The 27,720-nt window shown below is 33.1% G+C and overlaps 1 protein-coding gene across 1 annotated transcript in view; it reads right to left on the bottom strand.

The window, feature by feature from the left end:
* Positions 1-27,720, bottom strand: part of PREX2 (phosphatidylinositol-3,4,5-trisphosphate dependent Rac exchange factor 2) — a 421,865-nt gene that overhangs the window by 126,132 nt on the left and 268,013 nt on the right. The window contains exons 26-32 of the mRNA XM_007487009.3: positions 17,819-17,998; positions 16,124-16,218; positions 14,864-14,946; positions 13,299-13,389; positions 12,704-12,832; positions 9,159-9,200; positions 3,930-4,147 (exon numbers count right to left, since the gene is read on the bottom strand). Coding sequence (XP_007487071.1) covers positions 3,930-4,147; positions 9,159-9,200; positions 12,704-12,832; positions 13,299-13,389; positions 14,864-14,946; positions 16,124-16,218; positions 17,819-17,998 — 838 coding nt within the window. The remainder of the gene's footprint in view (positions 1-3,929; positions 4,148-9,158; positions 9,201-12,703; positions 12,833-13,298; positions 13,390-14,863; positions 14,947-16,123; positions 16,219-17,818; positions 17,999-27,720) is intronic.

Raw genomic sequence — 27,720 nt, 5'->3', positions numbered from 1 at the left:
CAGTTACCTTCTCCCTCTGCCCTTCCCACCTCTGCTCCCTTGCTTTTTAGATTTCTTTTGTATGTTGACTTCCTCCATTTAATTGTAAACTCTTTGAGAGCAGGAAACCTCTTTTCTTTTTCTTATTTATGTCCCCAGTTCTTATCATAGTACCTGTTAATAGGTGCTTATTAAATGTATATTGTATTGTATGGTATGATATAGCATGGTACTGTATTATTTGGCATCATGTTTTCTTTTTTTGTATTTTATTGTATCAGTCCCCTGTTGTTTCTGCTCACTTTATTCTGCATTAGTTCATACAATTCTTCCCAGATCTCTCTGAAACTATCTCTTCATTTCTGCTATCAAAATAGAATTAAATCCATATGCCATAATTTCTTTAGCCATTCCACAATTGATGGGCACCTCCTTGGTTTCCAGTTCTTTGTAACTCCAAAAAGATCAAAGAAGGAAAATGTTATATATATATATATATATATATATATACACACACACACAATAATTATAGTATCTACCAAAATGTGTCCTGTCTCAATTTCCTGTTTTGCTAATGACCACTATTCTTCCTGCTACCAATGCTGAAAACCTTAGTAGTAGCTCTTCTATTTACTTCCCAATTTGATTCTCCAAATAAAGAGGCACCCATATTAAAAAATAAATATTGCCTAGTCCTACTAATCCCACATCAACCTCATCTCTAAAAATATAATCCATCTTCTCCATGCTCTCCCTGATCACATCTTTGCAAAATTCTCTCCCCTAAATGGTTTCTGTAAATCCAGTCTCTTTTACTTGATTGCTAGGGTTATTATTTTAATCAGATATAATCACATTACTTTACTGTTCAGAAACATTCAAAATAATAAAGTATAAACTCCAGAACACAACATTTCCCTGAATGCTTCAAAATACTGTTTTCTAGTTTTATTATACCATCTCCCTTCATGTAATCCAAGTTCTGACAATGTGGTAACATTCATTGCTTCAGAAATAACACCCTACCTTTTTTACTTCCTTGATTTTCTACTTTTTCCAGTTCAAATGCTTCAAATGCTGCCCCCTCCATAAAGCTATTATAAATTTTATCAGTTAGAAATATTCTTCATTTCCACAAACCTTTTCTGGAACTATATTTCCATTAATTTAATTTATTTAAGTTAATTTTGCACATGAATTATTCTTCTACTAGATCATAAGTTCTTAACCATAGAAAGACTACAAAGAGTCTGTGAACTTGGCTAAAAAAATCACATCTTTAATTCAATATTCAGTAATTAATTTCATAATCTCGTGTTTTTATATGTAAAACCTTATCCTGAGGAGTTTATAGGCATCACGAGACCATCACACACACACACACACACACACACACACACACACACACACACACACAATTTAGAACTTGTACAAGTCAGTAATCTTCTTGAGAGAAGAGGTCACATTTTATTTATTTTGGTGTCTTAATAGCCAGCACAGTACCTGTCATACCATAACACTAACAAAAAATTACAAAATTAAATTGAATTAAATAAAATATATTTCATTCCACCCCCAGGTCATAACTGATTGAGATTACTTTTCTCTGTTCCATAAGTTTTCAGTGATTGTATCCATAAATTGTTGAGGAGTTTGACTTAGCAAAAAATAGCCCTTGCAATGTCTTACTTTGGAGACTGTACCTAAAGCTGTTCAAGCTGAGTAGAAATGCTACTGGTGCTCCCTTTCACCCCATGATGAGGCATTAAGGAGGAAATTGTGAAGCATACACATCCTATCAGCAACAAGAGAGATGTTTGCTTGAAGACTTTCTGATCATCAATATCAAATCAGACATAAAACAAGGAAACATATACTGAAAAGTCACTTGCTATTGTTAGGAAGTATACCCAAAGAGGGCTCCAATTTTTTTAAACCCTTACCTCCCATCTTAGAATCAATACTGTATATTTGTTCCAAGGCAGAAGAGGAGTAAAGGCTAAGCAATAGGGATTAAGTGACTTCCTAGGTTACCCACATAGGCAGTATCTGAGGTCAAATTTGAACCCAGGACCTCTGATCTCTGAGACTGGCTCTCAGTTGACTGAGCCACCTAGCTGCCCCCTGAAGGCTCCAAATTGAAGAGGCATCCCCTACAGAATATAAGGTCTTACATATGTTCAATTTCAATATAACACTATGCTAATTACAATCTCATATGACTAATGAGGAACTCACCAACTTACAAAACCATTCATGCCATTTTTAGACTATTGACCCTGTAAAAGTTTTTTGTTTTGTTTTCCTTAGACTGAAATTCAATCCATTGATTCTAGGTCTGTGTGTGTATGTGCATGCATGTGTGCATGCATGTGTGTGTGTGTCATGAAACTCTTTGGTATAAAGTGAAATGCCTATGATCACAAAATTAATGATTTATACTGAAATAATATTAAATTATACATTTTATTGCTCATGGACTCCAGGTTAAAAATATTTGTACTAAAGTCAACTAGAAAAATTGAAGATAAGAAATTCAAATGAAAATTGGAGATAGGAAAATATAGAAATTGTCTTGGATTTGTAGTTGGAAGGTCTGAATTTTCAAATACTAGCTCTATCATTTGCCATTTATATGACCTTGGACATGTAGGTTTTTCTCAACTTCAAGAGTCTACATCTATAAGATATCAGACTAAATAATATTTAAAGTCCTTTCATTTGAGTCAATGATTTTGAGAATCTTCAAAATCTTCAATGAAGGTTAATCTTCCTCGCAATGAGCTTCTAGGTATCAGAGCCACATCCTTATTTATATTTATAGCTTCTGCAGCAGTGAGTCAAGAATTCTGTATCGCAAGCTTGAAGAATGACTTGAAATGCAAAATCAATTTATAAAACAAAAGACTCCAGGAATAAAGGTAGAAAAGACTTGATGAAAAAGGTATAAATCAAAATGAATGTGTCTAATTCATAATTTTTCAGTTACTGCATCTACTACAATCTGAAAATGTATATTATAAGATTTAGAATTTGTGCTAGAAATATTTCCTAAATGTTTCAGGATATTTATTTCATAACCATTTCATTAAAAGAATGCATAAAAAAGAATATTCGATTGCTGTGCTGGTAAAATTCATAGTTTTAAGAAGACAAAGGAGAATTCCAAAATTAGTCAACAATCACAAATTCTAAACAGATTGTCAAACTGTGTTGCCATGAACATTGTCATAGCTTGTCTATCAAGCATAGGCTCAAAATATCAGTGAGACCTTTGATTTTATTGTAGTCTGTCTCTTCTGTTCCTACTAAATAAGAAATAAAAGCAGAATCAGCTTCTTGTTTCTGTTGGTTTTTTTCTAGTCATTGCTGAGACATATGTATCAGTTAGCTGATGGAAGGACTTAAGCTCTTTTGGCACAAAGTCTATAAGAAATAATTTAGAAATAGTCTGTCTATTAGACATACTCACATAAATACTTAAATGGCCAGAAAAGTGCAATATAATTGGAATAGTACTGAAATGAGAGTCAAGAGACCTGAGGTATATTTCTAAATCTTTTACTTGCAAGAAATGTGATCTTTGAAAAATCACGACCTCTTTGGGATTCATGTTTCTTAGAAATATAATATTTTAGAGCTGGGCATCTCCAAATGAAGTCTCTAGTAAAATCACCTCAGTATTCAGATTATGAAAATGTGAGCCAGAGAGATTTGTAAATTGAATATAAAGTTTGTGTCTCCTCCATAGTAAGTGTTTAATGTGCACCAGATGAATAGAATTGTTTAAAATTAGCTGATCAACAGCTAATAAACTAAATATATTCTAAAACACTAAATACATACCAATAATTAAATTATTTAGAATGTATAACTATATACCTAAAAACACACATATTACAAACTTCTATAATGTATAGGGAAAAAATAGGGCTTTAAGGGTGGTTTACCAAGTTGGGTGAGAGCAATGACTGAAAGTGAAAAAGAACTCCTGCATTGGCGATCTGGTCCAGCCATCGTCTACTGGCTTCCCAAGTCTCCATCTCGTTCTCTTTGCTGTTGTCAAACATCTGATTTAAGGCAGCCATTAGTTGCTCAGAAAAGGCACAGACTGTGGCCACTAGGCTTTGGCAGAAAACCATGTCTCTTCTGAGCTGTATCTCACTGTCTATGATCCAAAAAACAAAAACAAAAACAAACAAAAAAAACAACACAAAAATTACAAACAACTTTGAAAATGATCACTGGTTGATAACTTTACTTAATTAAGTACTCACATTCACAATTTGTCCTGATTTTTACTTTTCAACAAATGAGACAATCTTAATAAAGAAAAATGTTCATTTTCAATATACTATATTTTGAAATACTATTTTAGTATAAAACAATGGAACTAAAACATAATTTTAAGAAATGATTAAATAATATTTGCATGTTATAACTGTTGTCAATGTTAAATCACTTTTAAAGACAGACCAAAATTTGTTTGGGAAACAGCAATTTTGTGAAAAACTAGAATTCTGGTTTCAGCTTTGTTGTTGGGCATTGGGAGATTCATTTTGAATCTTTTAAGCTCCATTTTTTCACTTATAAAATGAGAGAATACCATATAATGATCAGCAAAATCTCTTCCAGATCTTCTATAGAATTGTCTTCTTCCTTATTAAGTTCTCTAGAACTTTCTTTTAAGAACATTTATTTAACCACAACAATATCAGATACAATTCTCACTTCAGTTTGTAAGGCTAAATCAGTATCATATCATAAGTGCTAATTTAAGAGAATTATTTAGTATCGCTATAAGATATTAATTGATTAGTTGAAGTAGGGACAATATTTAAAGTATCTAATAGTCCTTATTTCATTATGGTCTTTTATGCTATTGAATTTATCATATTGCACCTCATTCATGTAGGTATTCACTTTTAAGGCAAGTCATACTTTTCCAGCTCTGAGTTCTCTTTTTTGGTATAACAAGAATGCATAGAACAGTTTTCATTAGTTAATATCCTCTATTACAGAAAGTTTAGAAATTAAGGTAATCACTTTTGTCTGTACCTGTGCCTGACCTATTCCAGGTAAATGGTTAATTAGTGAGAAGTCCACCCTTAGGCTCCATATTGCTCCAGGGAAAAGATGATGAAAGATATCTGAGCTCTTGACCAAGCAAAAGAATTACTCCATTTCCTCAGTTATGGTTATAGAAGGAAAATACCACAAATTCTAAATAACAAAAACAATTATTTGTCAATGACTGAATATCAAACTTAACATTTGGTCACTAATGTATAGATTTGTTTTAAATGCCAGAGCTCATAGACTCATTTAAGAAGAATAAGGTGCAAGGAGCTAGTTGAAAGTTGATATAAATTATGTAAATAAATATGACTCTTAGTCAATGTTTTCCTATTTTATTGATGAAAATATTTCATTTCGAAGCACTGGGATGAGAATGCATTATACCATTCCTTTGATTCTCAAATCCCAGATTTAATTTGGTTAATAGATATGTTTGAGGGTCTTATGTTTTATATCTAGGATGTTAAAAACAAAGATATAAAATAAATTAGTAATTTATCCCATTGAACTGTAAGTTTTGTGTGAAATTCATGAATTGTGAATTTATTTTATCTTTAAGATGTGATTTTTTCCTAATACGTATGATGAAACCTGAAAATACTGTATCTATAGGTTTATTATCTATTTTTAAATTTTTTTTCTCTTTGGCCACATCTTTGAAACTATGATGTCTAATGTTATTCATGTGTGTTTATAAGTTTGAGAAAGTTACTGGAGGAATATTTCTACCTACCAGCTTAAAAAACTTATTGATTATTCTCTAATTATTTTCTTAATTTTATTTCCTAATTATAAACTTAATTGGAAGGAAAGATATGATGCCATAGAAAGAAGAAGCATAAAGTCCATGACAGGAGAAGCCTTGCTCTTTCCTGAATGTGGGTAAAACTCAAGTCAAATAGTTGGTAACTTTGCCATTACTTCAAAGACTCTATCTCCATAGTGCTATTGAAAAGAAAAAAAAAATGTCTTTTCATAGAGGTGAAGCCTTCATCCTTTCAGTTCCTGCTATTATCTGCTATCTTTTCTATAAGCCAAATTAAAAGACCTATTTAAAACTGTATAATTAGCATCTATCTAACATCTAATTGTGTATATAAATGATTCTTTTACCCATAGTAATATGCGGCCTAAGTGGTTATTTAAATGATATGTCCAGATCCTTGAACATAGTACAATTAGTAAATTTCAATGAACAGATAAGTTTCCCACAGAAATGTTCTTCTTTGGAACAGGAGGTAACCTCTCTGATTATGAAGCCTTAAAGGTTCTTGAAAATTGATGCTTACCTGTAGAATAATAATCAAAAGTACTACAAATCCAGGTTTCCTTACCAACCAGAGATCAAAAATCTTTCATCATAAAAATTGACACATAGCATTACTCACTTTCAAAGAAATGTAGAAGAAATTTTCATCTCGTTTATATTGTAGAAATATAAGTAGGAATTATTGTTATAATTTCTTGTGAATAAAGAACCAGTCATTAAGGGGAAATTTGACTAATATCGCAGAATGTGCTAGGGACAGAATGCAAAACAGAAACCAGGTCTTTGATGTTCTGTTCTAAGGTCTTCCTGATAATTTCAATCATTTGCAATTTATAGTTACCATTTATACAGCAAGAACTATAGCATCCATTTTGTTCTTCCAATAAAGTAAAAGAATGCATAATATTTTATTCATCAATTTGAGTCTCTTTTGGTTTTTCAGACTGACAATTGTTCATGCATTCTCAAAATAAGTGGCATTCATACTTATTGAGGATTTCAGCTTCATTTCAGTACTTAAATATCATCTGAAGCTATTTATTATGTTAACATACTGATTTTTTAAAATGCCAGCATTCTAGTTACAGTTATTGATGTCCTATTAGTTACAGTAATACAGAAAACAGTCTTCTTTATAGTTCTACTGCTGCTAACTTCCTGTACTTCCCAATAGCCATTCCCCATAACACCCACACATACATTGAGTAAATGGTCCAACTTTATGGAGACTGAAAATTCCCTTTTTACATTTCAAAACTTTCATGGATCTTCCACATATCATCTCTTCTATCCCTACCTCAGAGAAAAGTGTATCTTTACATATCCAAGACCATCCCATCTATTTATGCTCTAAATCCCAATCTGTTTCATATTCTCCAGAATCAATCTTGTTATTTCTCCCTGTCCACTGACTCCTTCCCTTCTACTTACAAATGTGCTCACATATGCATGTCTTTCTTCTCTCTTTTGCTTTTTTTTGACATACTTCTCATCTCTTTCCTACCTTTTACTGTCCAATTATAGAAAGAATAATCAACACTTGATGTGACTTCTTCCCTATGTAATTTCCCAATCACTTTCAATTTAGTTTCCATCATTAATCTTGAACTTTTTAATAGTCCTTAATGAGTTTACAATTTCTATTGTCTCCATTTCTATATTTTCTCTTCTGTCCAACTCCTCCTTTCTTTTCCCTTACAATCACACTAAACCCATGCCTTTCACTCAATACTTCATGCTTGTCAGAACAATTTTTCCACCCTTAGCATTATTATGGTGCTTTATAGTTCTCAGAATGTTCTCATTGAAGTGAAAGAATTTGTGTAAGTACCTAATTTTCCTTACTAGATTATGTAGTGGGCATTTATTCAGCAGAGATCCTTTAGGACAATCTCATGCTACAGATTAGGAACCTTGAGCCCAGGGAGAAGTTAAGTAAATAAATCAGTCATTATGTTATATTACAGTCATTATGTTAAAGGATAAAAAGAAAGACAGAAACAATCCCTGCACTCAAGGTGCTTTCCCAAGAGTACCATGACTACCACATGAGTGGTAGAGCTTAGACTAAGGTTTTAATTCCCAACATGTAGGTTTTTCTATTTTGCCTTGCTAGCAGAAACAATATTTACTGTTAATTCGAATCATTTTAGTGAGATGTCAAAATTATGGTTCTTCAAGAAATACAAGGTATGTGTTGTTTGTCTAAGATAGAAGTGAGGGTGCGGCTGGATAGAAATGGGAGGAGAGAGTGTCAGAAAAAGGATGAAAACTACAATGCAGATATGAATAAAGATCCAAGCCATGTAAATTGAACCGTCTTAAAAAAGCAAACTATGGATAAGATGACATGTTTATGCACCCACTGAACTGAAATAATTTAGAAATAAATTTACTATCTATTTTTTGGATGGAAACACTATATATTTTATGGATGATATAACACAAAATGTAGATGTGAGGTCAAGGGTTGACAGAAGCAACACAGTAAAAAAAACAGAAAGTATGAGTGCACCAGAATCATAGTCAAATGCCTGCTGTGTATCCCACCATACAAAAATTAGTGGACAGGAAAAAATTATATGTAATAGACTTGCACATAATTCTATTTTAGTAACATTTATGTGATTTGTCATACTATTGAGGCCAGAGTATTATTTATAGTGAGAAAAGAAGTGTTTGATAATTCCATGGCTTTTCATCATCTACATAATTTATTTATAATTTGACCAAATATTTCATCCCTCCTTAGTGACATTATCTTTATTAATTAATTTCACATTATTTGCTGAGCTTCTGGCAAATGTTTTAATTTATTATAACAAAAAGGAAGCCCATTCAACCTAAGAACAACATAAACTAGTCATTCTATATATGTAAAACTATGAATTTAGGAGCTCATACATTAGGTGGAAAACCCAGTGGTATAACAGATAAAGAGTTCTGGACTCCTGCATATAGACCTGGGTTTTCATATTGTCATTTATGCTCACTTGCTATGAGGATTTGACCTCTCTGAACTTCAATCAACTATATAAACTTATAAATTATGGATGAATTGTTTATCTGTAGATAGATGGGAATCCCCTCAAAGATAAAAGCACAGATCTTTGACATACTTATATATAACTTTAGGTATTTGTACTGGTCAGTGGACTTGTATTAAAGATAGAAAAAATAGTATTTATTTTCCATTTTACTTTTCATATCAAGGGCAGGTATAGGAGCTATACTGTTAACCAAAACTGTGAAGTTCACAAAGCAGTGTCATTTGCTTTATAGGCACATCATAGCTACTGAAAACAATGAACATATTATAAATTAAAATTACCTGTATATTCAAGAAGAGCCAAAAGTATTCTACTCTTCACCTCTATTTTGGAGAAAACAATTATAATTAGAAATACAATTAATTAGAATTATATTAGAATCATACAATTACAGAGTTATAGAGCTTGAATGAATAATAACAATTAATTTATGTAGCACCATCATATCAGCCAGTATAATTGTTTCCAACTTTTTTGATCAAGAAGTTTATTTTTTAACCTAAAACATTATATTAGACCCCACACACACCATAGTAGTGCTTAAGAAAATATATAATGATAAAGTTATCATAAACTTAATAACAATTTCAAATGAATTTGTTGTTCAATTGTTTCAGTCTTATCCTATTATTATTTTCAATTTAAATTTATTTGTTTGTTACATTAAAATAAACAGTGAATTCTCTGTCTCCTACCCTATTAGAGAAGGGATAATATGACAAATATATATATATATATATGTATATATAAAACTATGTCATACTTATTGCAATTTATCAATTCTTTAACATATGAGTATAAAACACTTAAATATAAATAACATCATTTAGGGTTTTCTTGGCAAAAACTGACCAGTTTTACCATTTCTTTCTCTGGTTCATTTTACAGATGAGGAAACTGAGACAAACAGTTATACGTGATTTGTCCAAGATCACATATCTAGTCAGTATCTGAGGGCAGTTTTGAATTCTGGAAAAGGCGTCTTACTAACCTCAGGCTTAGGACCCTATCCACTGTATTACCTAACTATCCATTACTTTTAAAAGATTTCATATTTTATAAATTAATAAGAGTATCTGTATATAGTTTAAAATAGGAATAACTATGTGTAAAACTGTCTTTCTTCATGTTTTCTTATTTATTATACTACAAATAACAATTTCCAATGGATTCAAGCTATAGTGTTCCCTACCTACCCTATGAAAAAAATGTCGACTTTCAGAGTACTATAAAAACTTTAACTTGTCAACTGTGAAAGTGAGTAAAAGCAGGAATTTTTTTGGAAAATTACCTCATTTCTTAGAAGATATTCCTTCTATTTAGATATATTTATATGGGTTAATGCATCAACCTGATCCTTGCAATAAGTGGTGCAAGTTTAAAGACTAACTTCCCAAGCATAATATTTTCAAAGATGTTCAAACCATTATAATTCTCCCAGTTGTACTCTCACCAGGCACTCTGTGTTTCCTCATCTCATAACCTATTATTTTATGGTTCCTTAGGCCCATGAAAGACAAATTTATTACATAGGCCTATAATCAAATAGCCTGTGGGTTATAAATGAAGAAAATGAAACAAAAGACAGTAAGTAAATTTTCTTAAACCTTAGAGTGTGCTTTTAACTTTACATTATAAAAGTTTACAACAGCAAAACACAAAACAAAACCTATAGGTTCTCCAAAAATAAGAGATGAGAATAATCTCTTTGTTTCTACTTTAGTTTTCTTCTAACTTGATGTGATAGTTAAAATAATTGGAAAACTCAAAGATTTTGAACACAAAGTACATTGCAGCTTTCAAAGGAGTAAATTATAATTTTATAAGATACTGTACTATTGATATATGTTGCCTAGAAATCATTTAGTAAAGAAACGTCTCTGTGGCCCAAACTAAATTCCCTTTTGAAGCATTTTTTTAATACTACACCTCCTTTTTTTAATTGTTTTTCTCTTCTGAACTCAGGTTTCTTGTTATTGAATCTATCGATTCATTGAACCAAAAATGTCTTTCCATATTTGTGAAAAGTACCTCTTTCCCTTCATCTTCAAAATAAAAATAGATTAAAGCATTACAAGTGGCCAGGAATAAAAGGATGCCATAATGTTACTGTTTGTTTCTTCAGGCTGTATCAGCAGTAGAGTTCATATCTCCCATCTAAGCTGTTGTATTTGTGGCGTATATGTGCAGATAAATTAGAGATCTACATCTCCAGCCTGGCTTCTAACCTAACTTCTATTTATAATGACAACAGCTATCAACTTCAGTGGAGGAATCTTAGTTTTTCTTTGGTACATAGTTAGGTGAGATGTTAAGATCTCTTCATGTAGAGTGGTTTTATTTGATAAGAAGCATACAGTGTTGCTCAAAAAATTCAATTATTCCATTCTTTCAGCATTCACTGCATGCCTAATGTTTCAGGAGTTATGAAATACAGAGATAAAAAATGTTAACCATTCCAGTCCTCAAGAAATTTCCTGTACATTTCTATATCAATTATTGAAGATATGAACTACTAGAAGATGTTCAGATTATGATGCAACTGCCAAGCAAGGAATATGATCCTACCCATGCTTCATTCCTTCCTATCCATGTTCTCTCCAAATTATAGTACAACAAAAATTGTCCAGTAGGATTCTACTTTATGACTACAATTTAAGAGCCTGCTAACTTCTAATTATTTGTGATATGTATGTTGAACATGAATAGATGAAGATGAGACATCACAAAGCAAACAGATTTCACAAGAGATTAAATAATTGATGAAGTTTAATAGAAACCTTCAAATTCTCATTACTAAGTATTGTCCTAAATTGAGCTTCTCTAAGTACATTTATTGGATAAGTATGTTACATAATTGATTTAAATTAAATAAAGTTTTAATTAATTCTATTAGCAACATCATAAGTGATTCTTAAAATTGATTGATCTTGTTGAATCTGACCTTCAATTACTTAAAAAGAAAGTTAAATGAGGTTGTCTAAAACCTTTAAATCCCAAGTCATGATGTGCTACCAAATAAAACTGTCTTTTTTCAGATTTATTTTTTAAGGAAAGACCATGGATTCTTTTGTAATGTTAAATTTAATAATCTCATCATAGAAGTGGGATAGAAGTTAGCCATAAAATTTGACATGGTTGGGGGCAACTGGGTGCTTTATTGGCTTGAGAGTCAGACCTAGAGATGGGAGGTCCTACTTTCAAATCTGGCCTCAGACACTTCCTAGAGGTGTAACCCTGGGCAAGTCACTTAACCTCCATCACCTAAGCCTTACCATTCTTCTGCCTTGGGATACATAGTATTGATTCCAAGACAGAAGGTAAGGGTTTTGAAAAAAATCAACATGGAAAAATATTTAAGTGCAAGGAGTTGTAAGTTAAATCAAACTCAGCTGCTATTTTTGGTTTCTTTATAAATGCATATGCAAAAACTTTCTAAGACATACATTAAAATGAATGTTATTCAGTAAGCATGAGCCTTATTTTTTAAAGGTCCTATTTTCTTTCCCCTAGATGACCTCATACTATTTAATGCCATTTTCTCTTCCTGCTACTTTCTCATCTGAGCCATAAGTCCTGGAATGGAAGTTACTCAGAGAGTAACTTCCTAAACCTATATTTGCTGGATGCTGGAATTACAAGTTTCTCATATTTCTGTTCCTTTCTTCTTCTCCAGAGTTACTTTTCTCTCTTATTCCTACTCCATTGGTTAATGATATTCTGTACAAAGTTATCCTGAAATAAATATAAAGCTCTTCATTTTGAAAAGAGTGCTGAAAGTATCCTTCTTCAACTACACATTTTTCCCTTTGCTTTTCATCCTGACCTTCAACAAATCTTCTGATATTCTGTGCAAGATTCCGGACACTGCTGGGAAGATTCCAAGGATCTTGCTTGATATGAAGCCGAAGTCTTTTTGGACAGCTTAGCTTAGGTTCCATTTCCTGTTGAAACTCTAAACAAAGACAGAAAATCTCTCTTAAGTTTTAACCTCCTCAAAGACAGATTGTAATCCTACAAACCTCAGAGTTATTTCTTTAATCACTACATCTACCTTCAATATATTTTTATGACAGTTGTTTCCAGTGCCATTTTATAAGACCCAAATTATAAAAAGTTACATTGCATCAATAGAATCTAATCTTATTTGGTTAGTGCTGAAAATTAGATGTTTTATGTTTTAATCAAAGAAATTTTAATTCCATTTTATATTATAAAGTTTTGCAAGAGGGTAAGAGAAGTGTTTTTTCAAAGAATCATTAGTGAATAACAAGATATTCAAATATCAAGAATTCAAACAAGATAACAGGAATTCAAAAAATATGTAGAATAAAAATTTCCTAGAAATGGAAATCAATTATTCCCATTTTAACATGTCTTCTCTCTGTACTCAACTATTAGTAGTTATTTTAAAATGTTACCTTGTAATCCTCGACCAGGTGTGAAGTACTTGGTCTGTTCAAACACTCTCACTACAGCAGGCCCTTTAAGAAGATTGGTAATGGAGTCCACCTGTCAATATTAAAGGTTCCTGAGTACTGTGAAATCTTAAATACAATTTTGTTTTTGTATTTCATTATATTTCCTAGAGTAATTACTATTTAAGAAAGCCATGTTTACTATGCTAGAGAATTCATATGAAGTATGGAAAATCACACAAGAATAAAAGCATATATAACAAATCTTAAAGTTGAGAATTTTTGTCACTTTTTCTTTCCATATTTAAACATATACCTAATAGAAAGGCAATGTAGGCTGGGTAGATAAAGAGATGACTTAGAAATAAGTAAGATTTGGGATCCAATTTTCCTTTTGACACAATATTGACTTTGTGCTCTCCAAGACCATAAATTGTAGAATAGTTGATGCTCTTCATTGCTTCCTTACTGGAGAGCTCCTTACAGTGATGATGATATCATTTTTTGTGGGATGGGGGGAATAGGTGGTTGTGTGTGTGTGTGTGTGTGTGTGTTTTGACATCCTATATACATAAAGGACTAAATTCTGCATCCATGAACAGGAACCTGTAGTTGGTTTTTTTTCTGTCATAAATTCAGAATAGAGGATGTGGTCATTAGAAGATGCAGATATGAAGCTATAATCATTATACCATCCAACCATCTTCCATTTACTACAGCAATGGCTGTAGCAACTGAATGGTACTTCCCTTGTATATTGCCCTGAGTTCAGTTTTTATCAACATAAATATGGATGACTACTCCATGTTTCCTTCATTCTTCAGTTTTGTCATCTCTGCCTCAAGAATCAGCTACATGTCACAGCAGATAGAATATTGGGCCTGGAGTCAGGAAGATCTGAGTTCAAATGCAGCCTCATGCATTAGCTGTGAGACCTGAGGCAAGTCATTCAACTTCTCTATGCCTCAATTCCTCAACTATACAATGGTAATAATAGTATTAATTTCCCAGATTTGTCATGAAGTTAGTTCTGTGTCTGGTACATGATCTATCTCTCCCTCCCTCTCTCCTTCCATCCTTCCTGGCAACTATTACTGTGTAATTGTGAGGAGAAGTGGGATTTAGACTGTCATATGAGAGGGATGGATTGGTAAAGATCATTTCCTCATTTTATGGAGTTGCCTAAAAGAAAACAGTTCAGGCACCAGTCCAGTTTCTATCCTTGTTCCTCACCCCAGCAGTTCCAGGATGAACAGGATGGTGAATGCTGAGTGAGACTGCAAAAAATGTCTGGTGATAATCCATCAGATCTTAAAACAACAAAATGAGCCATTTGGGGTTGTTTTCTCCATAAGAGTGAAGCAGTTACAAGAGCACAAGGTCTTTTTTTTGAAGTTAGGATAATGATACAAATTAAAAACCAAAGCATTTCCCTGAGGATTCTGTCTAACCTGTGAGGAAATAGATGCCATTTCAATAAATTAAGATTGCCTGTTATGAAGTAACTGTGCATTGTAAACTATGCTTTTTGAAAAGCTAAAGAAAAGCCTTGCCTCAGCCAGTCTTACCTGACTGAAGAGATGCTCTAAACAGCCATGTAACTTGTCCTGTTTATCATGGGATATTCGGATGCTCAAGGGAAGTTCATCACCTGTAGTTACCAATAGCAACACAATGACAAACATCTCATTTATGAATATTTAAAAGTAGCCATTTCAATAGAAAAATAAATATCAGTTCTCTTCATAAGACTTTAAAAATCCACTGATTCATTTTTCTTTAAAAAATCTGGAATGCTAATGATTACCATAATATCAAATTTTGATTCAATTAAGAAACATTATGAGAATCCATACAAGCAATCTGTGTGCTATAGAATTGTCAAACACAAGTGAACGAGATTAAAATGTAATTAGGAAATATCTAACAAGATAAATAAAAATACAATAGAACATAGATAATGTTGCAATGTTGTTTTCTAAGTCAGGAATCCTGAAGGAGGGCTTAATGACCTTCTTTCTATTTTAGCTAGATTCCAGTAGTAGAGTATATTAAGGGCTGAAATTAGAGTCAGGAATAGGTGAGTTCAAATCTCATCTTGTCTACTTTCTGGTTATATGACCCAAGGGAAGTGAGATAGCATTTCTGAGACTCAGTTTCCTCATCTTTAAAATTTTGAATGATAAAAATAGCAACTATCTCACAGGTTTGCTGAGGATCAAATGAGATAACATAGGTAAAGAAATCTGCAAACCTTGGCACTCTGTATGTGTGAACTATTATTATATCACAGTACCATATTTTAATACTTCACTCACAAAGAATATTTCTGATGTTGGTTTAGTATTATAATTTTCAAAGATCTGTTCTGAGTTCAGCAAAATTTCTTTAACCATGACATAGAGAAGATAAACATTTTTCTTGAGTAATTTTCCTTTTTCATTTTCACTAATATTTCTGCCTTTTGCTATGGTCTCAGAATGTATTCTGCAGTTATTTATAGTTCTTGAAAATCTGAGTAGAACTTGTGCCCTGTTTGCCTACAATTCCTCATAGTTACATCAGGAAGGCCATGATGGGGACATGGTTAAAATTAATCAGTCTGTGTCAGATCTTATTAATCCACTCCCTCCATTGTGGACCAGAAAAATTGGTTTTATTGTATTGAAGGATTCCCAAAACACAGAGCGCATTAAACTGGGATGAAAGAACACACTCTTGCAGCCTACTATGACAGATAAAAGGATGAAATGAATAAAAGCCAAATAATCTTTTAATAATATCTCTAGCAAGACAAAATAAACTGTAGATGGTTTCTCTAAACTCACCTGAGTCCATTTCATCACTGTGAAAGTAAGAACTGCACTGGCTACTGCATATACTAGTGAAAGAGGCAATGGAATTTCTATTGCTGTTACAGTCACTGAAAAGAAGAAATAGCATAGATCATTTGCAAGGTGAATTTCAACAAGGTATCCTCCTCTGGGTTCTTCTCATATCACTACTGGGTCAGCTACGTAGTATAGTGGATAGAATCCCAGACCTGGGTTCAAATTTGACCTCAGATATTTCCTAGCTCTGTGGCCCTGGAAAGCCTCTGAAACTCAACTGTCTGACCCTTGCCATTCTTTTGTATTAGAACTGATTAAGGTAAAGGTTTAAAGAATCACATCACAACTGCTCTAGTTCAATGTAAATCATTTTATTATAGACAATTTATTATATGCAATACTGACATATGGAATCTTGTTCTCTGAAAGAGTTTCATAAGACCAATTCCCTTATGCCATGTATCTCCAGTTTGAGATGGTGAAAACTATAAAGCAATTATAAAACTTAGGACATAATCCTTTATTAAAACAGTACAATAAAGCCAAAAATGAATTTCTCACTAACCATCTTTAGAGTTCATTGCTATAATTTCTTGCTCTGGGAGAGAATTTGGTGATTTGCCATTGCTATCAAAAAAAATCTGCCTCAAAACACTTTTAGCAGCTTGTAGATAAATACATCTGCTCTAAATCTTGCTTTGTAATAAGGGCATATTAGAGGTTTCAAAATTTTCCATTTAATGCAGGCAAGTAAATATTAAGAATATGTTGAACTCATTCATTCATAGATACAGATGCAGATGTATATATGGAGAAAGAGACAATTGTACATATAGATATAGATATAGATATAGATATAGATATAGATATAGATATAGATATACATACATACAAAAATCAGGGGAATTCTCATTACTATTCTTGCTGTCCTCAGAGTCTATATGAAAATAATTTCATATATGCAGCTCATTATATAGATAAAAGAATGTATTTAATCTAACCATGAATTAGGGAATAAAATATGACTGGTGACATCTGTCTTTACTGGGAGAACTGAGAACATCAACCTGATACTCATTGTGTCTGCTAAAGTAACCCAATTGTATTATAACCTTTTATCTTGAGAATTATTGGGGGAGAATTCTTGAAGAGTATTTCTCAAATGTGAATGACATCTAATGGGGCAGTTAAATCCCTTAGCTATGAACTACAATTTAGAAGATTCTAAGTTTGAAATTTGGCCCTCACACTAGCTCTATGTCCATAGGCAAGTCGTACTTCCTTCCTAAATATCAAGCACCCCAGTAAGACTTATCTTCTAACTTGAAGATAGGTTGTGCAATGTAATAAATTTTGATATTTATTTGAAATATGAACACTGTTCATGCAAATTACCCTATTTATTTATGGACCAATCTCTCTCTTGCAAATATGATAAGTGAGGAAAGAAAAACAAAACTGCTTTTGCTAGCATGAATCAGGTAACTACAAAAAAGGAATTATTTTGGAGCAATGATTTTGTTGATTGCTTCTTTTTACTAAGTGCCCAAACTCCCCAGACCTCTATTTTCCTATGTACTATCAGGACTTGTCTGTCAACTGCAAATTATTATTTGGAAAAACAGTGGAAAGCATAGTATCACATTTCGTTGCATTGGTTTATTCATACAAACAAAAGAATTAATGAATTACCTGTAGGAATCCCTATTGCTGATAGTGTCATGCCCTGAATCTTCTTGTTCATCTCCTGCTACATTAAAACAGACCTTTTTTCCATTCCTTTCTCCCTTCTCATTGTCACTGTCAGTTGGTATTAAAGACTCAGATGTTTTATGTTCCAATTTGGGAGAATATGTTATTGAAGACAGAAGGCTGCAATATGATAAAAAGCCAAACAGAATAAATGTAATTTTCAACCCTGTCTGCTAAAGATGATAACTCTGTTATTTATTAAAAATGACAAATATGCGCACATTTCTAGGGCTCTACACTCTTGTTTTCATCAACTGAATAAATCAGAAAATGAGAATATGCTGCATGCAGTTCAGTCTTGAAAAATGGTAACAGTTATGATGTGAGGTGTAATTCCCTCAAATGTAAAAAAAATAAGCCCAAACATAGGATCATAGAGATAGAGATACAAGAGATTTCTTTCTTTTGGCATTTTGAATGCTATGATTACAGAGATGGATGCCCAAAGTTGAATGAGAACTAAAAATATCAGCTCTTGCCCTTAAACATATGAAAATTTTCTATAGATAAAATATACATAAGGGGGAACAGAGAATACAAAGTTCCATTTTCAATATTTTCAACTTTCTAATACTCTGGCCTCAAAAATCCCATAAAATTTTCAACACCAATTAAGTCTGTCTCTCTTTCAGTCAGTCAAAAACATGACCACAGCATATATTTTGCCATTTATTCAACATTTCTAACCAGTTTTATTGTCTTTTCCTTTTTTTTATATAATCACCTGTCCTTCACCTCTTTCACTTACTCTTCTGGCTTTCCATCATCCTCATGAGTTCTAGGCCCTCAAATACTCCATATTCTCCTAATATGTCAACCATTGTTTTATATCTCTTCCTTCCTACAAAGCCTGGATCCAATCCCTCTAAAATTTTTTGCCTTCTTGATCTTCAAGCCGACAACCATTTACCATAGAGCAACATAACACAACTTTTGGTTCAGTTCTCTTAAAGGGGAAATAAGTCAAATGAGCAAGACTGTGTTAAGTGTCTACTCTGAATTAGGCACTAGTCATACAAAAGTGAAATTACCTCTGCTCTAAAGAAGGCTATAATTTATGTATGTAGATATGAGTTTATATAAAATACTGACAAGATAGATATTCCTGAGGGAGAAGCATTACCATATGATAACAGGAAAGGCTTCACATAGAAAATGTCATCTGCAGGGGCAACTGGGTAGATCAGTGGATTGAGAGCTGGGTCTAGAGATGGGAGGTCTTAGGTTCAAATCTGGCTGAGGACACTTCATAGCTATGTGACCCTGGGCAAAACACTTAACCCCCATTGCCTAGCCCTTACCACTCTTCTGGCTTAGAATGAACACATAGTATTGATTCTAAGGTGGAAGGTAGGGTTTTAAAAAAAAGATGTCATTGGAGCACCATTTTGAAAGAAAGAAGGGATTCTGTGAAGCAGAGGTGATGTATGAGTCCATTCTAGGTATGAAGAATAATTAGTGAAAATGCATGGAAAAGATGGAATGTTGTATACAAGGCATGGCTGATTAAGCTGGATTAAAGAGTATAGAAAGGGGAATGACATATATAAGAAGTCTGGAAAGTAGTCTGGTGACAGATTGTGAAAGAATTGAAAACCTAAACATGGTGGCCACAGAATGATATTTTTAAGTGGAATGTTATAAGTCATCAAGGCCAATATCTTATTGTATAGATGAGGTTCAAGGCTCAGAAATTAAAGGACTTGATTGTAATCACAAAGGCAATAAATGTTTGAGGCAGAATTTAAATTGAGGCTTTTCTCTAAGAATTCTATCCCCTATGCCACTGAGATACCTTTTCATATATGTTGGCAATCATAAGATGTCTATGGGTCCCAAGAAATTATTTTTTTCCCTTTGGAATAAATGAAAAAAAAATTCTTCAAAACTGTTGTGTTGATTTTCTAATATTTCTCTCCCTAATCCCTAAAAAAGAATTTTCTTAAATTGATATTGAATGAATATGAAAAGAAAGTGTACAGTTATACCATCTCTGAATTGACCTTTCAAAAATTGTTGAATACTGAGAAATGGAAAATCGATAATGGCAAACCCAATGAATCTGATTATCATTATTTCTTGATTAAATGTGGTAAGAAGTGTAATCAAGGAAGAATGGGAAAAGCAGAGTAAAACCTGAAATGTAAGGAAAATGGACCCAGGAGAAGCAGATGGAACAGATGTGAACCAGTGGGGGAGGGGAATTCCATGGAATTCAAAGGAAGATTCAAAGGAGGAATCTGTTGGCCAGAACTGGGTCTAGACACACACTCTCTCATCAGAGACACTGACAAGAGCTAGGGAGAGAGGTGCCTTTCCTATACCTTTTTCTAATTTGGCTGAGCAAAGAAGTTTCTTGCCCACTGAACACCTCTGTTGAATTAAACTCACTTTCCAGAAAGTCAAATCATTTCTTTGAAGTGACTTTGTGACAAAAGCCTTCAACAGTTGATAGGGAAAAAGTCACTAGGGATTTTCCCATATCTTCCCTCTATCCCTTTGTTTCTCTACCCTTCTTTTCAAAGAAATAAAATAGTCATTTAGTATATAGAAGATTGTCTCTAAGTTTATAATAGAAAGGAAGATTTCAAAGAAAGAAAAGAAAGTTGGGAGGGGTTGACCACTTTTGACCAGTTCCAGACTCCATTAAGTTTGACCAGCTTAGTGAAGGAACGAGGAAGTGCTACACCTTAATCAGTCCTCTTCAGCAGCTGATTTCCTGATCCTAACATTTTAAAGCCCCCCTATCTTTCCCACTATCACAGCAGTCCAAGAATTGAGAAACCATTTTAACCCCAAAATAATTAATTTTCTTTTCAAAAAGAGAAACCCAGCAATACCATTCTAAGGTATAAACTAATTTGCTAAACAATACTGAAAATGGTCCAGAAGATTACAAGAAATTTTTCCTCAGAAGAAAATGAGTATATGGAAAGGAAAATAAATTTGTAAAAAACCTGGCTTGAGATCTACAAAGGTCAAATTATCTCAAAGATATTCCTAAATAAGAGTAGATAAGTAGATAAGAAAATTGAACACAGGGGATGATATCATGACCGTGATCCATTCTCATCTATATCAATAGGACTACTACAAAGTGGCTATATGAGGATATTAAAATAGTACTCAAGTAAAAGGTTACGAAAAATGGCAACCACAGAGCAAATACACACAGGAGATATCCTTGCTGGAGACAATATAATTTTCAAATCATTGAGAAATCAATTTTCTGAAAATCACACAAGAGAAAAGGATTCAATCAATGAGAAATAATTGTGGATAATAATATTACTAAAATAAAGGCAATCAATATTCATCAGCAATTGCTGAACTATCTGCCTAATTTCTCATCTCAATAATCTTTTTATATTATATTTTTCCAGATCATATGGCAATATAATTTTTAATAAGCCTATAATATTTTATCAGAATGTTAAGAAATTTATCAAGAGTATCTTTGGTGAACATATGAGGAGGGGGTAGAGTTAGGCTTTCAAAACAATTTTCTAACTTATACCTCCTTTACAGTCACAAGATTGTCTGGAAGGTGCAAAGAACAGAAGACTGTTGTTTTTGTTTGTCAGTTTTAAAGAAATGACAGTCTAATATCTTGAGTATGGAACACTCCAATAGAGTGTTTCCCATGCTTAGGCTCAAGTCATACAAGATGAAACTTCCAAGATGCAGCCACTGAAATGACTTTGCTAAATGGCCCTGTGATGATCCAGTAAAACATAAAATAAGAAGAAATTTGGCATGATCTCAGAAGACTTTCTAACAGAGGATGACCTTTCCAGAGTTCACATGGAAAGGAATTCCCTTAGGGATAGTGATGTCTCATAGATGTTGTTGTTTATAGATTACAACAAGCTGATTGCATTGGTCCCCACTATCCCATAAGGCCTCTCCAATAAAATCCACAACTGATCAAAAGAAATGGACCAAATAGTTCACACAGAAAAAATACAAATTAAAAACAGCTACTGTATAGACAATAATATGCATTGGATGGACAGTCTGTTGAGTTATACCATCAATATGGAAGCACTGGATAAATATTGCATGAAAAAAGAGGATAAGTCCAAAATCTAGTACCAGGAAGAGACAGGTTGAATTATAACTGGAAAATGGTTTACTCAAAGCCAGTGAGAGTTTATTAAGTACCTGCTAATTCTGCTAAGTTCTGGGGAAACAGAAAAAGGTACTGTTACCTTCAAGGAACTCAATCTAAGGTAGTTGAGGAATGGGGGATCAAAAGAGGGAATGAGGGTAAGGGAGAGACATACATACAAATAACAAACTATATACAAGATAAATAGAAAATAACAGAGAAAGAAGCACTGGCGTTAAAAGGGATGGAGAGAGGGCAGCAAAGTGGCTCAGTGGATTAAAAGCCAGGGCCAGAGTTGGGAGATCCTGGGTTCAAATCTGACCTCAGACACTTTCTAGCTATGTGACTCTGGGCAAGTCACAACCCCCATTGCCTAGCCGTTACCTATCTTCTCCCTTGGAACCAATACACAGTATTAATTCTAAGATGGAAGGTAAGAGTTCACAAAAAAAAAAATAGGTTTCTCCTTATAGCACAAGAGTGGGAAACAGGTGGAGATGTTAAACTGTCTCAACAGTATGTACTTTCACAAGAGAGAAAGACCCTTAACTTCCTGTAGGAAAGGATGAATCTTGATCCTATGACCAGGTCCATAACTTCAAATTATGTATGCCAAGGAGTAGGTAGACACTTGTTTCCTTAATGAAGATGAAAATGTGAAGAGGACAAAAAGAGGCCATTGGTAAATCCAAAATCCTTAGAAGAGAATTCATTGCTCTTTTTGGCCACAAAGGGGGGAAAAAAGAAGAAAGTAATAGAAAGTAAGTACCTATATTCTGACAGCTTCTCCAATATTCATCATTTTCTTTTTTGTTATCTTAGCAAATCTCATGATGTGAAGTGGGGCCTCAAAATTGTTTTCATTTTTATTTCTCAATTATTGATTATCTAAAGACAGATTTTTCAAATGACTATTCATAGCTTAGATTTTTCCTCTGAATACTGTCTGCATTTCTATTAATCTTTGATTCCTTAAATGTGAGATGTTTGTGCATTGATTAATAAGTGGTCATGTAACTGAAGAGACAATCATATCAGCATTCTTGTTAGAAATTAAATCAGAACACAAATGTAAGTTATATTTAAAAGGTAGTAATGTTCCAAAGTTCTCATTTGGTTGTCAAATCAAAGATCAAAGATTTTGTGGAATTGAATTTATCACATATCTAACTGCAACAAGAATGATCACTCTTTGGGACACATTATGTCTCCATTGTGGTCTCACATCTGGTGCAATGCATTACTCAGAGTCTCAGGGTTTACACAATTCATTTAATAAAAACAGATTCAACAACTCCTGGGTCAAAGAATTTCTCAAGGCTGTAAAAAGCTGTTGAGAAAAGTAAAAGTATATAAAAGCCATCAGAAAGGAGATTAAAAGTAGTCAACAAAGAAATATCCTACAGTCTCAGCATCTCTTCTGCCAAAGTGCTAAATATGTTTTATAGCCTTCTTGCCCAAAGGGCCCACATCTGAGACCCAGAACAATCTAGCTGAGGTTAAAGTTACCTTTAATTGCCCCAGGTTTTCTCCAGTGCTTCCTGGCTGGCATAATTCTGATTGGTGTGGGAGTGTCAGGAATAACTCAAATCTTTTCAGATCCACTTATAGTGTTCACAGGCATTTGCAAGATTTCCACAAAAATAATTACAACTTATGTTTCAACAATGTTAGCAGAGAATGATGAGACAGAGGAATTCTATGGAAAACTCAATCTGTCTCTCCAAATAAGACCAACATTAACTTTAAAACATAACTTCAATAAAAATAGGGAAAGAAAAAATATTTCTGATGAATAGAGAGAACAAGAGCTTGTAGGTGAAATAGAGAGCTCCCCCTTCTATACAATATAGCATTAGTTAAAGAGATGTAAGGGGGAGAGATGGGCTCAGGAATCAAAACAATGAAATGAAGTAGTCATTTTAAAGGGTGTGAGATTGACAGTTACTAATTATTCAGTTTTTTCATAATCATCTGTTTAGATAATGGCTTATAACAAATATTAAAATCAATGTGAAAGCTTTTTTTAAATTTTGTTTTAAGATTTTTAATTAAGAATATTTTCCCATGGTTACATGATTCATGTTTTCCCTCCCCTCCTCACCCACCCCCTCCCTGAACTGACAAGGAATTCCATTGGGTTATAAATGTATCATTGCTCAAAACCTATTTCTATGTTATTCATATTTGCAATAGAATGATCATTTAAAGTCAAAATCCCCAATCATATACCCATCAAACTACATGACCAATTATATTTTTTCCTCTGCATTTCTACTGCCACAGTTCTTTCTCCAGATGTGGATAACATTCTTTCTCATAAATTCCTCTGGACTGCCCTAGATCATTGTATTGTTGCTGGTAGAAAAGTCCAATAAATTTGATAGTGCCACAAAGTGTCAGTTTCTGTGTAAAATATTCTCCTGGTTCTGCTCCTTTCACTCAGCATCAATTCTTAGAGGATTTTCCAGTTCACATGGAATTCCACCAGTTCATCATTCCTTTCATCACAAAGTATTCCATCACCATCAATTACCACAAATTTTTCAGCCATTCCAAATTGAGAGACACCCCTTTATTTTCCAATTTTTTTGCCACCACAAAGAGCATGGCTATAAATATTTTGTATTGGTATTTTCCCCTATTATCTCTTCCCTACTCTCTCTCCAGCAGTGGGATAGCTAGATCAAAGGGTAAGCTGATTTTTAAAGCCCTTTGGACATAGTTCCAAATTGCCTTCCAGAATGGTTGGATAAATTCACAAATAGACCAGCAGTATATTAGTGTAATAATTTGCCACATCCCTTCCAACATTATTCTTTTCCTTTACTGTCATATTGGCCAATCTGCTACATATGAGGTGGTACCGCAGAGTTGTTTTGATTTGCATTTATCTAAGCAGTAGGGATTTAGAACACTTTTTTCATGTGTTTATTGATAGTTTTGATTTCTTTATCGGAAAACTGCCTATTCAGGTCTCTTAATCATTTATCAATTGGGGAATGGGTTGATTTTTCTTACAATTGGCTTAGCTCCATATAAATTTGAGAAATTAAACCTTTGTCAGAGGTTTTTGTTATAAAGATTTTCCCCAATTTGTTATTTCCCTTCTAATTTTGAATGCATTGGTTTTGTTTGTTTTTAATTTGACATAATCAAAATTCTTATTTTATATTTTGTAATATTCTCTATCTCTTGCTAGGTCTTAAATGCTTTCATTTCCCATATATCTGACAGGTATACTATTCTATGTTCACCTATTTTACTTATAATTTCTCTCTTTATATTTAGATCATTTATACATTATGAATTTATCTTAATACAGGGCATAAGATGTTTATCTAAACCTAACTTTTCCCATACTGTTTTCCAATTTTCCCAGCAGTTTTTGTCAAATAGAGTTCTTGATCCAAAAGGTAGGATCTTTGGGTTTATCAAACATTATCTTGCTGAGGTCATTTATGCCAAGTCTATTGCATTGATCCATACTTCCTTCTCTTAGCCAGTACTATATTGTTTTAATGACCACTGCTTTATAGTACAGTTTAAGACCTGGTAGATGAAGATTAAATTTAACTCTACCCTGATTGTAAAGATTAAAAATCATAATCCCTGCCTATTTTTAGATTTAATCACCAAAAGTGTAAATGCCCTACTTAAAAGTTGAGTAGGGAGATCTGCCCATTTTTAGATCTAATCACCAAAAGTGATTAGATCCCCCTTAATCATTAAGTGGGAGGTCTGTGACCCCCTTGTGCAAAAGTGGGTGACTAATAAAAATCAAACTGATGGTCCCTGAGCAGTCATAAAACAGGGCTTCAACTGTGATTGGTAGATGTAGAATTAGGGGAAGGCACAGGAAATGACTCAAGAGAAAGTTTCTTTAAAAGGGAGTGACAACTTCCTGAGAGAAGTTTTTTATTTGGAGTTCTGAATTCGAGTTGAAACTAGAGAAGAATCTGCTGACTGTACCTGAGACCCTATTCCTGGTGAGGCTGTTCTAAAATCTCTTCCTTTGAATTAACATGTGGTGAGTGAAAAGCAGACTCTTAACTGCTGGATTTTCTGAAAAAATAGCCTCAGGTGAGACTTATTTCTTGAAAGAAACTTTCCCAGATCTTTGTCTTTGCCAAGGCCTAAGGACTAGCTCTCCCTGCCTGGGTTGAGCCAGGGACCAGGAGTAAATTATTTAGTACTAAAGCTAGATATATTGCCCTAACCAACCTCTCTCTGATTTTCTTATTTCACTCTTTCTGTATTTTCTAAATAAATTGTAAATAAATCTCTTTGGAATTAATATAAATTCCTGGGGACCTATTCTTAAATAATCCAGTCCAACTTTTTTATATAATTAACCCCCTTTTCTTCTTATAGGCCTCCATCCTTCACCTTTTTTTCATTATTTCCCTTGATATTCTTTACCCTTTGTTCTTCTAACTAAACTTTGTTATAATTTCATAAAAAAACTTTCTTGGTAGTTTGATAGGTATGGCATTGAATGAGTAAATTCATTTGGGTAGGATTGTCATTTTTATTATATTAGCTCATCTTACCCCTGAGCAATTATTTCAATCTAATTTTAATTGTGTGAAAAGTGTTTTGTAGTTGTGTTTACATAATTCCAGTGATTCTCTTGGCAAATAGATTTCTAGATATTTTATATTGTCTAGGGTGATTTTAAATGAAATTTCTCTTTCTAACTGCTGCTGAGTTGTATTGGAAATATATAGAAATGCTAATGATTTGTGTGGGATGTGTGCAAGTTTGCTAAAGTTGTTGATTATTTGAACTAGGTTTTTAGTTGATTTTTCTAGTATTCCTTAATTTTCCATTATTATAACCTGCAAAGAGCGATACATTAGTCTCCTCATTGCTTACTTTACTCCCTCCAATTCCTTTTTCTTCTCTAATTGCTATCTCTAGAGTTTCTAGTACAATGTTAAATAATAGAAGTGATAATGGTCTTCCTTGCTTCATTCCTGATGTTATTGGGAAGATTTCTAACTTGTCCCAATTGCAGATGATACTTGCTGATGGTTATAAATATATACTATTTATTATTTTGAGGAAAGGCCCATCTATTCCTATTCTTTCTAGTAAGTGTTTTTAATAGGAATGGGGATTGTATTTTTGTCACAGGATTTTTCTGTGTCTTTTGAGATAATCATGTGCTTTTCATTTCTTTGGTTATTGATATGGTCAATTATGTGAATGGTTTTCCTAATATTAAACCATCCTTGTATTCCTGATATGAATCCCAACTGGTTGTAATGAATAATCCTCATAAAAACCTGCTGTAGTCTTTTTGCTAGTATTCTATTTAAGATTTTTGCATCTATGTTCATTAAGGAGATTTGTCTGTAGTTTTCTTTGTTTTTAGTCTGCCTGGCTTTTGCACCACTACCATATGTAGGAATTAAATTTTAATGGTTTGTCTAAAATATATGAAAATTATAAATAATAATGGTGGTTACCAATTCAAAGTATTATTACTCAAAGTTGAGATGTCTTTAATAGCTTTTATTCACAAAAGAAGTGGAAAGATTGAAAGCAGAGAAATACAAAAGGGTAGAGAAGACATTAGCCTATCTAGCTAAATATTGCTCTAGTGCTTAACTCATCCAGGACTTGTTGACTTTGAAAATGAATTAAACTCTCTCCAGAAGACAAGAAAGGAAAGCTAGCTATCCACTCACCAAAGTTCCCCCTAAGAGGCAGGTCAAGATGATGA

This window comes from Monodelphis domestica, chromosome 3 (assembly GCF_027887165.1).
Source record: "Monodelphis domestica isolate mMonDom1 chromosome 3, mMonDom1.pri, whole genome shotgun sequence".
Taxonomy (NCBI): Eukaryota; Metazoa; Chordata; class Mammalia; order Didelphimorphia; family Didelphidae; genus Monodelphis; species Monodelphis domestica.
This window is presented reverse-complemented; position numbering and strand designations above follow the sequence as displayed.